We start from the raw sequence: 13530 nt of genomic DNA on the forward strand, positions 1-13530 counted from the left end.
CAGAGTTATTCCAGAGAGACGTATATTTCTGTACCTGATGTGAAAGCTTTAACAGTTTGTAGCTTTGACCACACCTCACAGAAATGAATAAAAACCAGGTTTGTTGTATCAATCTTACAATTTATGTTTCGGATCAAACAGTGAACAAATGTCAGTTTCAATGTTTAACCATTTTTGCCCATTCTCATATTTCTTCCCAATGTTTAACTAATTTAGCCATTTCAAATGATAGGCAGTAAAACTTGGAATCCAGAAGTCCTAGACCACCCTTTTCCCTACGGGCATACAATTTTACAAGTTTTATTCTTGCTCTTTTACCTCCCCACAAGAATTTTTTTATCAAATCTTTATACATTTTCAAAATATCTATTGAAAATGTAATTGGCAACATCAAAACCACATAGTTAAACTGAGGGGCAGTGATCATTTTACTGATATGAATTTTATGCCATAATATTAATTTGATCTTCTCCCACTTTTCCAAACTTGTTTTAATTTTTGACAACACCGGCTTAAAGTTTAATAAAGGTAATTCTTCCAAATGTCATGCCTTTAAGTGTCCACTTGAATATAAAGTTTTCTACCATATGTGAATGCCAAAGAGCAGAAAATGGTATGGCCTCAGACTAAGTCTAATTTATTGTGTAACCTGAAATGTTTGAACGTTATAGTGTCCATTAGATGTGGTAAGGATGTAAGTGTTTAAGAAACAGGTGTCTCAGAATTGCAGAAATAGCTCAAACTATTCTCAGCAACTATGTACACAAAACAGAGAGCTTAAAGGAATATTATTATTAAACGATTCCTTCCCTCCCCTCCTTACCAATTGCAGTACAGTGCTGTAACGGTTAAACATCTTTTTCAACCCTATGTAGTACACAATGTAGTAGTGTAATGGTATTAGTTTTACAAATCTTTAAAATGCCCTGTTTAGGGAATGCAGTGTAGAGGAGTTAATATTTCTGGAATTCTTGACTTTAACAACTTGAACCATGTTTGTCCGACTGAAGACCAATCACATTGTTGTGGTCTGCGTAGACATGACAAGTTACATTTCTGGAGAGGTGCAGGTTCAACATTCATTCATTCATTCATTCATTCATTATCTGAAACTGCTTATTCAATTCAGGGTCGCAGTGGGGCCAGAGCCACCTGGCGCAAGGCGGGACAACACCCTGGAAGGGGCACCAGTTTTTCACAGGGCGACACACACTCACCCATTCACTCACACACTCATGCCTATAGACATGTTTGAGTAGTCAATCCACCTACCAACATGTGTTTTGGAAAGTGGGAGGAAACCGGAGCACCTCGAGGAAACCCCCGTGGACACGGGGAGAACACAACAAACTCCTCACAGACAATCACCTGTTGCGCACATAGGTTCAACAAAGAAGCATAAATTGGGTTTAATACGCAGGAGACCTTTGTTGGTTTGGAGGGGCAGCACCTTGTATAGTTGTATGTAATAGTTGTAGCTTAATTAATCTTTGGCCATTTCTGCTGTATTCATCCATGTCACATTAAGTAAGGACATTCTATTAAATAACTGGGGAACCAAGAAGGACACTAGAGTCTTTCACCTACAGCGCGTTTAGTCTTAGAGCCATAATATGTCATGTACTTTTACATTCAATACTTAAGTATATTTGAAGGTAAATACTGGTGCACATTTACTCAAGTGGAGATCTACGACGAGGACTTCTACTTTTACCGGGGTAATATTTTACATTGAGTATCTGTACACAAGTATATGGTTTGTCTACTTTGTCTACCACTGCTAAATGTTCATTTCAATAAATGTGTGTGTGTGTGTGTGTGTGTGCGTTTGTCGGGGGAGGGGCGGGGGTTAAAATGCCGCACTCTGATTGGGTGGCAGAAGCTCCGCGTCACTGTCGTGTTGAACTTCTCGCCGCGCGGCCATGTTGACTGAGCAAACTCAGAGCTGAGAAAGACAAAGGACGAAGTTAGTGATAAAATACAGCAATCGAGAATTTCTCAAGAATACAGCGGACACTTGTGTTTGTTCATTCAGTGGAGAGCTCTTTAACCCTTCACGTTAGGAAGGTAACTGTAATTTACTGTAGTTGAAGTAAGTGTTAGTTCTGCACCGTTGTTTCCTGCGCAGTGCTAACCGGCTAGCTAAGTTCCCCAAGTTAATCGGCCAACGTTAACAGGAGGATAAAGGCCAACAGCCCCCTTTACGATTAAATCAAGCGCTCTAATGTTAGCGAATTAGATTTATACGCAATATAATTTCATAAGGGTTGTAAGATTCTGACTAAAGTTACATATTGTTTAAGAAGTTTCCGAAATGAAGATTTAATACTTTGACTTTCCTAAAGGATTAATATTTTTACCCGAAAGCTAACACTACCGTTTCTTTACCCCGTCATTTTTCAAACTTGGTCAGCAGGGGAAACTTTTCTTACTGTGGGAGCTAACGGTTTATATTTAGTTTATTAGGGTAGATCTGAAAATGATCCTGAAATTTGTTTCGTATTGACAAATCTGGTATGTATTTTCTGTGCCACCTTAAATCGTGTAGCACAAAACTATCGGTCTGAGCTCCGTTACCTTCCTGGGGTTGGCATTGTTAGCTGGCTCTATAAATTGCTGGTGGACTGACTGCTGTTGGATATATTCAGTGTAACAAGTGTCTAAATATTTGATTTGTGAAATTATTTTGTTAACAAGTCTGCAAACAAATTAATTATTTTAATGTATTCCCTCATCCTTATATTTTTTGCTCTTATGTTCTTTTTACTGTTTTAATCAGTCCTTTTTCATTTTTAAAGTATTTTTTTTTTGTCAGTTTAACATATCTCATTGTTTCAGTTTAAATATTAATTAAAACACTATCCCTTGTTTTGAAGGTTGCAGACTTCCACAAACTTCTTCACGGAATCGTCCAGGGAGTCCAAAGTAGAGGCAACAAAAATTATTTAAAACATAACTGAATTATATCTTGATTGACTTTCTGATTTGAAATTTGGTGTCAGTGTACGGGTTCAGTAAGAACGTCTTAATTTGTAATTCCTCACAGTAATTAGGAATTACCAAGAGTTTTACAAAAGTCCTTATGACCATAAATTGAATTTTGAATGTAGAAGGCTCTTTAACCCTTCAGTCAGAAAGCAGTATTAAAAGGTACTACAGACTCTTTAGTAATTAAAGTAAAATAAATAGTAGAAGGCAGTTAAGAGTTTCAAAATTTCAGGGGTAAATAAAGCATATTTGTGCTTTTGCATTAGGTCCATAATACAGATACATTTCCCACATTTATTTCTGTATTTTGACAACAGCTGCAGGTTATATTTATTCTTATAAATTAAATATTCTCTTCTTTTGGGAGAGTTTTCTTATAAATTATTTTCATGTGTCAGGCCCTCTTCTTTTCAAGAGGTCTGCACGTGTGCTTGAGAGGTACAAAATAGAACTGTTTACGTAGTAGGACACTGAAATTAACTAAAAACATCAACCTAGAAGTCAAAGCTCCTCAAACTATAGATTTTCAGACTGTCCTATAGCAATGGCCACAGCAAGAACAGAAATCCCTTCTTCAGTCATGGAACTAGCCAAACAGAATGGACAACCCACACCTGCAAGTTTCCAGTCAGGACCCGTTTCTGCCATGACACAACCAAAAGCACTTGGAGACTCCCATAAAGGAAGCAGCATACCACAGATCAGTGGTGGTATCAGGTAAGCTGATATGTAGTAAATCAAATACTAAATATTTTGGGTAGTAAATGCATAGATATTATTATATTTCATGTAACATTTTTATTATGTCAGTACTTTTAAATATTTTACTGTGTCTTTTTGTCCAGATTTGGAGATGACTGGAAAAAATCCCTGCAGCTCCCACCAAAAGACTTGAGAATGAGAACCTCGGTAAGAAACATTATTTACATCAGTATTGTGTGTTAATGATTCTTGTTGTTGGATATAGTGTTATGTTTTATAAGAGCACACATTTAGAAATTATAAATACTCATATATATGGTAGTGAACTTTTTTCTGAATGCTGTTTTCTCTTTATAAATCACAATCTTCTTCAAAATGTTCTGCCTCAGTAACACCCACACATACCTATACATGGCCAATGCAAATAACCTTGTGAATGTTAAAATATGGGCTTCCCTGTTCATTTTTGCGTGAGATAGTGGAGACGAGGACCGAAAGACAATAGAGAAACTTTGCTGACTGTGAGGTAGAAGTTCTTGTTTCAGAGGTCGAGGCAAGTAAAAATGTGTTGTTTGGTGGCCTCAGTCATGGCATTACAAACAAACACAAGTTAGTTGAGTGGCAACATGCAGCTGCAGCAGTAAACAGTGTTAAATCCGCTCATTAACCAGTCGTGATTCTCATAAAATAATCTTCATGATCTCTGAAAAGATGTTGTCGCCTCATTTGTCAGTGAGCTAGGTCTTAGTAGAGCCAAAAGAGCCATTATGACAGACAGCGCATCAGCCTTTTGCCTATTTATAGACCTGTGATTCTGTACAACTTACAGCTGTTAAGGCTTATAGTTATCTGCAACTCTTACTGGCCCATAATGATTTGCAATCTGTTTATTATGGAATTTAATTTATTATTAATAATAATAATGGACTTCATGTATAAGGCACTTTTTTGAGAGTTTCAAACACCTTCCAAATAAAAGTATCGCAGTGAGATATTCTATTTCGCTCTAAAATAATTTAAATAAAAATATTAGAATAATATAGAGTGAAATAAAACAAGCTAAAGTAAAACAATACTTCAAGGAAAGAATGGGTTACAGCAAGCAATGAAATTTAAAATAATATGGAATATAAAAAAAATAAAATAAAGTTATTTTAAATGAGTGTTAACTTTATTTAGGGTTTTTTTTTTTTTTTTTTTTTTTTTTTTTTTTTTTGTGTGTTTTTTTTGTGTGTTTTTTTTGTCAGATTGCCTACCGGGCCGGCCTAGGAGAGGCCTTTTGTCTGACTGACTGACAATGTTGAAACATGCATGTGCAGATAGGAACTGTTAGTTGAGCCACAATTCTATGGAGTCAAAAAGATTTTGAGTTTGTAAAACAATACTCACAAATTTAATGGACTTTGTAACTGCCTTTGAGCAAGTACATACACATAAAACGAAATCTGTAACTGCATTTGAGCAACTACATACACGTAAAACTAAAATCCACAAATTTATTGCAATGCACAAATTTAAAACAACAATAATAATTTAAATTCACAAATATGTAACAAAAGGTTTGCATTTGTAAACGGCTTAAAATGTGCAAGAGCAGACCTCTTTAAGGTTCCAAATTTGACTGTGGGAGTTTTTGAATGAGGTGGAAAAAATCCACACATTCACCTTCTCTGCTGCGTGTGTGAATCTCTTTTTGCAGTTTTGCAGGGTTTAAGACCCTGTTTTGACAGCCAGTTAATGGAAAAGCACTATGGTTGAAAGCAACAAATCAGTGTTCCAATTGGTTAAACAAACCCCTCGATCTGATTGGTTTCCTATGGTTTTTTCCTGATAAAGCTTTCCTATTGGTCCATCAATTGGCCGTCCAAACAGGGTCTTAAATCCGCAACTGCAAAAGGAGATTCGCACACGCAGCAGAGAAGGTGAATGTGTGGATTTTTTCCACCAGGTCTTTGTTCTTTAGTGGTAGATCTATTAGTTATTTTTAAATAAAAAAAACAAGAAGGTTTGCACCTTCTTTGCACTTTCTCAATGTTTTCTGGGTACACATGGGTCAAATCTTGCTTAAATATAAGCTCATTTCTATGCACAGTTTCTGCATTAGATTTTGTGCATGAACATTTCAGACCTGATTTTGTGTGTATGGATCCTTTATAAATGAGGCCCCTGATACTTAGTCCACTATGCAATGTGAGGGAATCCTCTGAGTTCCTTCATTTCTATGGATAGGGCAGATGAGACTATTGATACTGATGTAATTGAGTAGTTAAACAGACTTAAACAGAGTATAATTAAAATAATTTTGGAAATGTGTGAACTAGTTCCTTGAAACAAGTGACTTATTCTTACATGAGACAGTTATATAGGCAGGGGTGGACTGCTTTTTCTGTCTACTCAAACTTGCTTACATGCTTTACAGGTCACTGACAGTGTATATAAATTTATAATAAGCTTAATCGTGTCATTTGTAATGATAAAAAAAGTATATTGTCTGAAGCTAAAATTACTAAATATGAACCTGGATTTTCTAATTATTAAGATACTTTTGCCAAGTTAATATGAAAAATTATCAACAGAAATATAAACACAGCTCTTTTTTTGTTGAAATTTATATAACGCCACATTTGTTTTCTTTTTCAGGATGTGACCGCAACCAAGGGTAATGAGTTTGAAGACTACTGCCTTAAACGTGAATTGTTGATGGGCATTTTTGAAATGGGATGGGAGAAGCCTTCTCCTATTCAGGTAGGCTAGTCTGTGTTGGAAATTTCTAGAATTACAAACTTGTCTAAAGAGAATCATTTGTAAACATTTAAGGCTTTTGCTTGTTTCTTTCATTGAATCCTGTTTGTTGCTCAATACTTCATTATTCAAGAGGAACACTTGCAAATTCCAGTGAATAGCTCAGAAATGTATTTATTTAATAATTTTATATATATATATATATATATATATATATATATATATATACACACACACACACAAATATAAATATATATATATAACTTGTCATTTTTTGGAGATTTGAATTAGGGTTGGGCTGTATAACGGTAATACCATATACCATGACATTTAAAAATGTGGACAGTATCTCAAAATAAGGTTTGTATTTATGATCTGTGTGTTTGTGGTATGTCAAATTTCTGTTCTGTGTCTTTAAGTATAAGGCCAAAAATGTATTTATGTGCATTTAAGAGCCACAGGGAGCATGTGCTATGAGAGCTCACTCACTTGTGATGTCACACTTTGAAAACGGGTGGGGGGAAGCAAAAACATAGGAGTTGTGAATTTATCATTGAGTTTGGGTTAAAAGAGACAGAAAGAAAGCTGAAAACAAGCAAAAATACTCAGAAGACCCTTCACTTGACTTTGCTCACAGATATAAGGCTGTATCCTCTAAATAAGTGTGTATTGAGCCTCAGTTCCCTGGAAAATCATCTGCCACCTGTGCCTTTAAACAGGGTAGAACCTTGTTTATTTTTTACCTTTTCTTGTTCTCCAGCACCAACCTCTGAAATGTGGTCTTTCAGAAACTTTTTTTTTTTTTTTTTTTTAATTGTCAACAAATGTCTGTGTGCACAGTCGGGCTGTGCTGGGCTGAACTGCCAGCACCAAAAACCCTTCACTCATAAGGCTCACACAGCCTGCACCCACCCCCACCCTTACGGTAATATAGTATACAATCTTAATATTTTGAGACAGCATGAAAAATGTGGATACCGACCGTTCCCTGTTTTGAATCTGTTTCCTTAAAGAGGTCTATGTATATACAATAGGTCTATTGGTTGTTAGATGTTTTATGGTATTTGCTTTTTCTTCTTTTTGTATTTAAAAAATTTAAGGAGGAGAGCATTCCCATTGCCTTGTCAGGAAGAGACATTCTAGCCCGTGCCAAGAATGGCACAGGTAAGAGTGGTGCCTACCTCATTCCTCTGTTAGAGAAAATAGACTTAAAGAAGGATCACATTCAAGGTAAGTGACTTTTTCTAATTACTGTGTGTGTGTATGTGTATATGTGTGTGTGTATATATATATACACACACCCACTATATATAATGTGTGTGTATTTGAGATTTTGTTCTGAACTGGAAATTTTTTATAACATTAAATCATACTCTTCTGGTTCCTTAGCAATGGTAATGGTGCCAACTCGTGAACTGGCATTACAAATGAGCCAAATAAGCATCAACATGAGCAAACACTTGGGTGGAGTCAAGGTCATGGCTACTACTGGTGGCACCAGCTTGAAAGATGATATCATGCGTCTGGATGACACAGGTGAGTACTCGGAGTTTATTGCCCATTGAATGATCAACTAGCATATCTAATCATATTAAGTTAAGGAGAATTTCACATAATTTAATATTTTCATGTTCATCTTCGGCATTATGCTTTGTATTTCCTTAGTTCATGTTGTGATAGCCACCCCAGGCAGGATCCTAGATCTTATAAAGAAAGGTGTGGCAAAAGTTGACAAAGTCCAGATGTTGGTGATGGATGAGGTGAGTCCATCTTTGTGGGCAGTTCAATTTCCTATTTATTTATAAATATATAAAATTTAAGTTTAGGTATTTGGCTCTATATTACATATTTTATATAATCAAAACTTAAGTGCAAGGACATTGTGCCAATTGTTATTACATTATATGTAAAGACAATATAATAGCTTCTTCCAAATTTAGGCTAAATAATATTCCTAGATTTTTCTTAAAGTAGCTATTAGGGCTGGCCCCGAATATTTGGCTGTTCGGATATTCGTTCATTGGGTAGGTATTCCATTTTTAATTTTGAGATTAGGGTATTTCTATTTACTTCACCTGTATTCAAGCTCTGCTCCCCCCCAAAACTTCATCCATATTCAGCCTTTTCAACATAAAATTTCCTAATGAAACCTAAAGGAGCCTAACGCCCTACAACCTACTTGAAATGAAGCGTGGTGAAGTTGCAGTTCATTTTGTCAGCTCGAATTAGACCAGACCCCCTCCATGACGCTCTAGTTAGCACATATACTCTGTGCCCTTAGCCACACAGTGTATAAGCGAGTTAGAGAGCACTGCAGCACAGACACTGGATTATAAAATGGGCGTCTGACACATATATTTTGGATATATATCCATGCAAAGCCCTAAAATGGTATTTGGGACAGCCTTAGTAGCTATATACCATCAAAACCTGAATATTGCGCTTAACCAAATGGTCTAATACCAAGTACTAGTCAATGTAAAATGATTCTGTAGATCTTATAATTAAATACTCTGCTTTTTGTACTTTATAGCTGTGCTAAGCTGAATTGATTCACCAGTCTTGCATTAAATTAAAGAAATCTCAATGTTTGTTCATAAAAGTTTTATGCAATACATATTTTTGAGCATGTCTGGCCATCCAAAAGGTTGCAAGCCATATGGAATTAAACTAATACTGCTCTTGGGTCAGTGTATATTTGGACCATTACATTTTTATTTTGATATGGGGAAACAACCAGTTTCTGATTTGTAAACAGAAAATTGCAAGGAAGTAAAAGGAAAATCCTCTGTCTGTTTCTGGGTCTATGGTATGGGAGAATTGATTACTTTCAATCTTTTCCACTATTTCTCAGCAGGACAGCCCTAGAAATTACACACTGAAATCATTCTCCACACAGCAAATAAAAGCCCTTGCAATATCTGTCATTGTATCACAGTATTCTGGGAAAGAACAGGGGATTGATTTCTTTTAGGGTTGTGAGAGGGTTGTGGTTTAGCATGCTTTGAGACTTTTTTGAAAAGAATACTTTTTTTCTTCACAGTCACACACTGTGACATGGGGCAGATATTGCTCTGAAATATCCACCCTTAGTTTCAGAGTCTGGATTCAAACCTGTGCTTCTAAGCAGAGCATCTGTTCAGTCAAACTTCAAAGCAAACAGACAAAGTTAACTTCCAAAGATTTGATTCTTGGATTTGACTCAGTGTTGGTTTGTGGTTGTCATAAGTTGTGGGTGCTGTATCCTTGGTAATTGTGTGCATACATAATTGTGTAAATATATAGCTTGTGGCACCTGAGGGGGGTGTGGGTTTATTTTTCTTTTTTTTTTTTTTTTTTTTTTTTCTCTTCCCTTTCCCAAGCTCCTTACTGCCTTTTTTTGTCTGATGGATTGTCCACCCCTGTTCTTAAGCATTAAATGTATTGTTAATGTTCCTTTGATTATTTTCTTTAGGCAGACAAGTTGCTCTCTCAGGATTTTGTTGTGCTCATTGAGGAAATCATCAGCTTTCTGGACAAGAATCGTCAGATTCTGCTGTACTCTGCTACCTTCCCTGTCAGTGTGCAAAAATTTATGGTAAGAAAAATTACAGAATGACCTGTAAATGTCTTGAATATAGTTGAAACATATATGCTGCAGTCCAAAATTCCACTTGCAAATTTAAGAATTTGTATTTTCAGCTTAATGATTAATAATGTATAACTTAAAGGAAAGGATATTTAACAGTGGTAAACATGCCTGTGTCACAACTTTGTGTTACAGGCATAAAATTCTACATTTGTGTATATTAGAAAATATTAACTTTGTAATTTCTGCTTATTAACATAGATAAACCATTCCTTAAATGTGTAGTTCACGATTTTAATTAAAAAAAAAAAAACTTTAAAAAAAAATTCAGATGTTTCCTCACCATTTGCTAGCTCTGTCTACAAACTTTGAAAATCACTAACTGAAATGAGGACATAGCTGTTTACACATATGGTGGATAATCTCCGAACTCGGAACACTGTTAACTGAACTACCGAAAGTGCTACAAAACTAAACAACTGTGGTAATTCAAACAGTGAATAAAAACTTACACAGAAGTTAAATTTCAGCCATGTACAAACAGTCATTTTTTTCCCCATCAAACATAACGTGCCACCTTAAAAGAACCAGAACCTCTGAATGTAAACAACCAGAGAACTGCATTTCCCCACAATCATAGAGATTCCCTTTTAATGGCACAATTTAATGGTAAATTGTTCTGTAGTGTCACATGATTGAATTTCAGATGTCTTGCATATTTTTGCTTTCTGTTTATCTGTGCAGGCTAAACATCTTAGAAAGCCCTATGAGATAAACCTGATGGACGAGTTAACTCTGAAGGGTATCACTCAGTACTATGCTTATGTCACAGAGAGACAGAAAGTGCACTGTCTCAACACCCTCTTCTCCAGGGTAGGCAAAACTGAAAAGCTGCTTCAGTGTGCTGTCTTTTTACTTCTTGTATATTCTCCAATTTGGAGAATGCAGCATTGCAGAGAGATTAAGACCCTTTCTTATATTCTTTCAGCTCCAGATTAATCAGTCAATCATCTTCTGTAACTCCACCCAGAGGGTAGAACTTTTGGCTAAGAAGATCACACAGCTGGGCTATTCCTGTTTTTATATCCATGCAAAAATGATGCAGGTAATTTTCAGTTCAGGGGTAAGGAAGGTGACAGGGCAAAAAAAATAATTTATGCAAATTGAATCTATCTTGTTTTTGAAGGTCTTTCCTTTTTAAAGTATTATTGAATTTTCTTAAATACATACTTTATATGTTTAGGAATACAGAAACCGTGTGTTCCATGATTTCAGAAATGGCTTGTGTAGGAATCTGGTCTGCACAGGTATCAAACCCATTTTATTTTGGTTGTAAAATTTATATTAAAAAAATAACATTTGTTAAATAACTTTAGTATATATGTGATATCCTATTTTCTAATGCCTCTTTACAGATCTTTTCACAAGAGGAATTGACATCCAGGCTGTCAATGTGGTCATTAACTTTGACTTTCCCAAAAATGCTGAAACCTATCTTCACCGCATTGGTAGATCAGGTATGTGCCAAAACAACTGTACCTGGAAGAATACAGTTTAATTGAAATTTTGTTCACAGGTGTAGTCTTACACTGATATACTCCTGACTTAATGTAGAATTCATATGATTTTTAACTCTTTAAAAGCACCAACATGCCACATAACTCATTATGATTGTAACAGGTGTATATGAAATAGGCAAGTTATTTTTATAAAGGGTTTGTGCTTTATTTTGCAAGTGTCTCATCTGTTTGAAAGAAAGTCTGCGCGTGTTCTTTTCATTCTGACTTTTGTAAGAACTAACTAAATTATTCATACAATATGAAATGTTAAATTCCTGAATTTATGTTCATTATATTATGTTTATTTTGGATTTACATCATCTTTGATTATCATAGTTGAGAAATGTTGGTGCCTTTTTTTATTTATTTATTTATTTTTTTTCCTCTTTTTTGGTCTCTAGGGAGATATGGGCATCTGGGTCTGGCCATTAATCTTATCACTTCAGATGATCGTTTCAATCTGAAGACTATCGAGGAGCAGTTGTTGACTGACATTAAGCCAATTCCCAGCTGCATTGACAAGAGCCTGTATGTAGCGGAGTTCCACTCCACCAACCCTGATGAAGAGGAGGGGCAGGCTCCACTTAGGGCTACAGAGCCCAATGTGCCTTAACTGGTAAGAAATTATTCTCTGCTGACTAAAATGATGTGCTATTTTCAGTGGTAGTGGTGGTTACCTTTATGCTGCCTAATTATGTTAAAGTACTGGAACTTCTTCACCTTAATATTTTGGTCTAAAATAAAGACCTACAGCTGTCAAATTATTATTTTTTTATTTAAATTTTTTTCCCCCTAACAGGAAAATAGATGAGTGGTGACTGGCATTTTGCACATCTGTTAAACTCAGGCACAAGGATGATGTCCCCCTTTTTTTAATCACAAATCAGGTTACTGACAGTTATGACAAAATGTATTATACTTTCCAGAATTGTGCCAGTACGTTGTGTATTGCATTACCAGCTCCACACATTAAAACCCGTGTCAGTGCTGTTCTGTTTGTTACCATGAAAGGACATTTTACTTCCATATGGTTGTGAAACCTACCTCACTCAAAACTCCTCAATGTTACATGCATATGTTTCCTTATTGCGTCTCTGCTGCTTGTGAAATTACTTTTTACTCCTGTCTCACATTTAAGTGCCTTTAGCGACACCCTCTGTAGTGTCCCCTGGTTTGGAATCTAAGGCCCCAAAAATGTGTCTGGAAAAAAAGATATACAGGCCTGTCGGTTTGAGAATTTAAATCTCTAAATTTGATTTGGATTATTTTACTTCCATTTATGTATTAAGCTATAATGATATAGACGTAAACCTACCCCACCCACTGTTGCTTTGTCCCTTTTTTTTTTTTTTTTTTTTGCCCCTCCCCCTTATCTCTCCTCTTCAACTTGACCCATTTTTGAATGTATTAAACTGAACTCTTGACCACCAAGTCATTGTAAATGCAGCAGTTGCTGGTGTATGGTTCCCAACAGTGTTCCTTATTTGAATTTGAGCCAAAAGGAATTCTTCATTTGTCATTTTTGTTGAAATTGTACACTTTGTCCTGTTTTTTGCAAATGGATGCTTTTGCTTTTACTAAGTTGTGAAGGGAAGAACAGCCAAACTGTATTGCTCCAAATACCAAAGCCAGCATCTCCATTGCCTCGTTTTCTTTTTAAGAGAAATAAATTTCCAGCATATTCTATTTGTGGGTCGTGTTTTTTTGAGTAATAGGTTTCTTCTGCTTGGAACTCGCACAACATGGAAAAACGACATGTAATTATAATCATACACAAGATGAGATGTAAAATATTATATGCCAATCCTTTCAGAGCTTCATATAGGGCCCACTACACTTTCTACCTGCAGCCAAATTTCCTGTTGAATGCCACACACCAACACTAAGGTTACTGTGGCAGTTTATGATCCGATCAGCAACCAGCTATACTTAACAACTACGGCTACTCATTGAGCCAAGCCCATGAGTACC

The 13530-nt window shown here is 35.8% G+C and overlaps 1 protein-coding gene across 2 annotated transcripts; it reads left to right on the top strand.

The window, feature by feature from the left end:
* Window positions 1-1893: 1893 nt before the first annotated feature.
* On the top strand, window positions 1894-13232 carry ddx61 (DEAD (Asp-Glu-Ala-Asp) box helicase 61). Of its 2 annotated transcripts, none has more exons than XM_066683691.1 (14): window positions 1894-2067; window positions 2877-3705; window positions 3834-3897; window positions 6331-6435; window positions 7533-7662; window positions 7822-7968; window positions 8098-8192; window positions 9887-10009; window positions 10745-10873; window positions 10989-11105; window positions 11244-11307; window positions 11416-11517; window positions 11961-12175; window positions 12359-13232. In XM_066683691.1, exons 2-13 carry the CDS (start codon window positions 3533-3535, stop codon window positions 12170-12172), a joined length of 1461 nt encoding a protein of 486 aa, XP_066539788.1. In that variant the 5' UTR covers window positions 1894-2067; window positions 2877-3532; the 3' UTR covers window positions 12173-12175; window positions 12359-13232. The 2 variants fall into 2 exon arrangements, with proteins under 2 accessions (XP_066539788.1, XP_066539789.1); XM_066683692.1 differs by having other exon boundaries at window positions 1906-1966.
* The last annotated feature ends 298 nt before the right edge of the window (window positions 13233-13530 follow it).

Source organism: Hoplias malabaricus, chromosome 10 (genome assembly GCF_029633855.1).
Source record: "Hoplias malabaricus isolate fHopMal1 chromosome 10, fHopMal1.hap1, whole genome shotgun sequence".
Taxonomy (NCBI): Eukaryota; Metazoa; Chordata; class Actinopteri; order Characiformes; family Erythrinidae; genus Hoplias; species Hoplias malabaricus.

Bases quoted from the DNA above. Each gene is read 5' to 3' on its own strand.
- ddx61 (XM_066683691.1), top strand. From the start codon at position 3,533: ATGGCCACAGCAAGAACAGAAATCCCTTCTTCAGTCATGGAACTAGCC. The intron at 7,663-7,821 runs GTAAGTGACTTT...CTGGTTCCTTAG, and splicing joins AAAGAAGGATCACATTCAAG to CAATGGTAATGGTGCCAACT. The intron at 11,518-11,960 runs GTATGTGCCAAA...TTTGGTCTCTAG, and splicing joins TCACCGCATTGGTAGATCAG to GGAGATATGGGCATCTGGGT.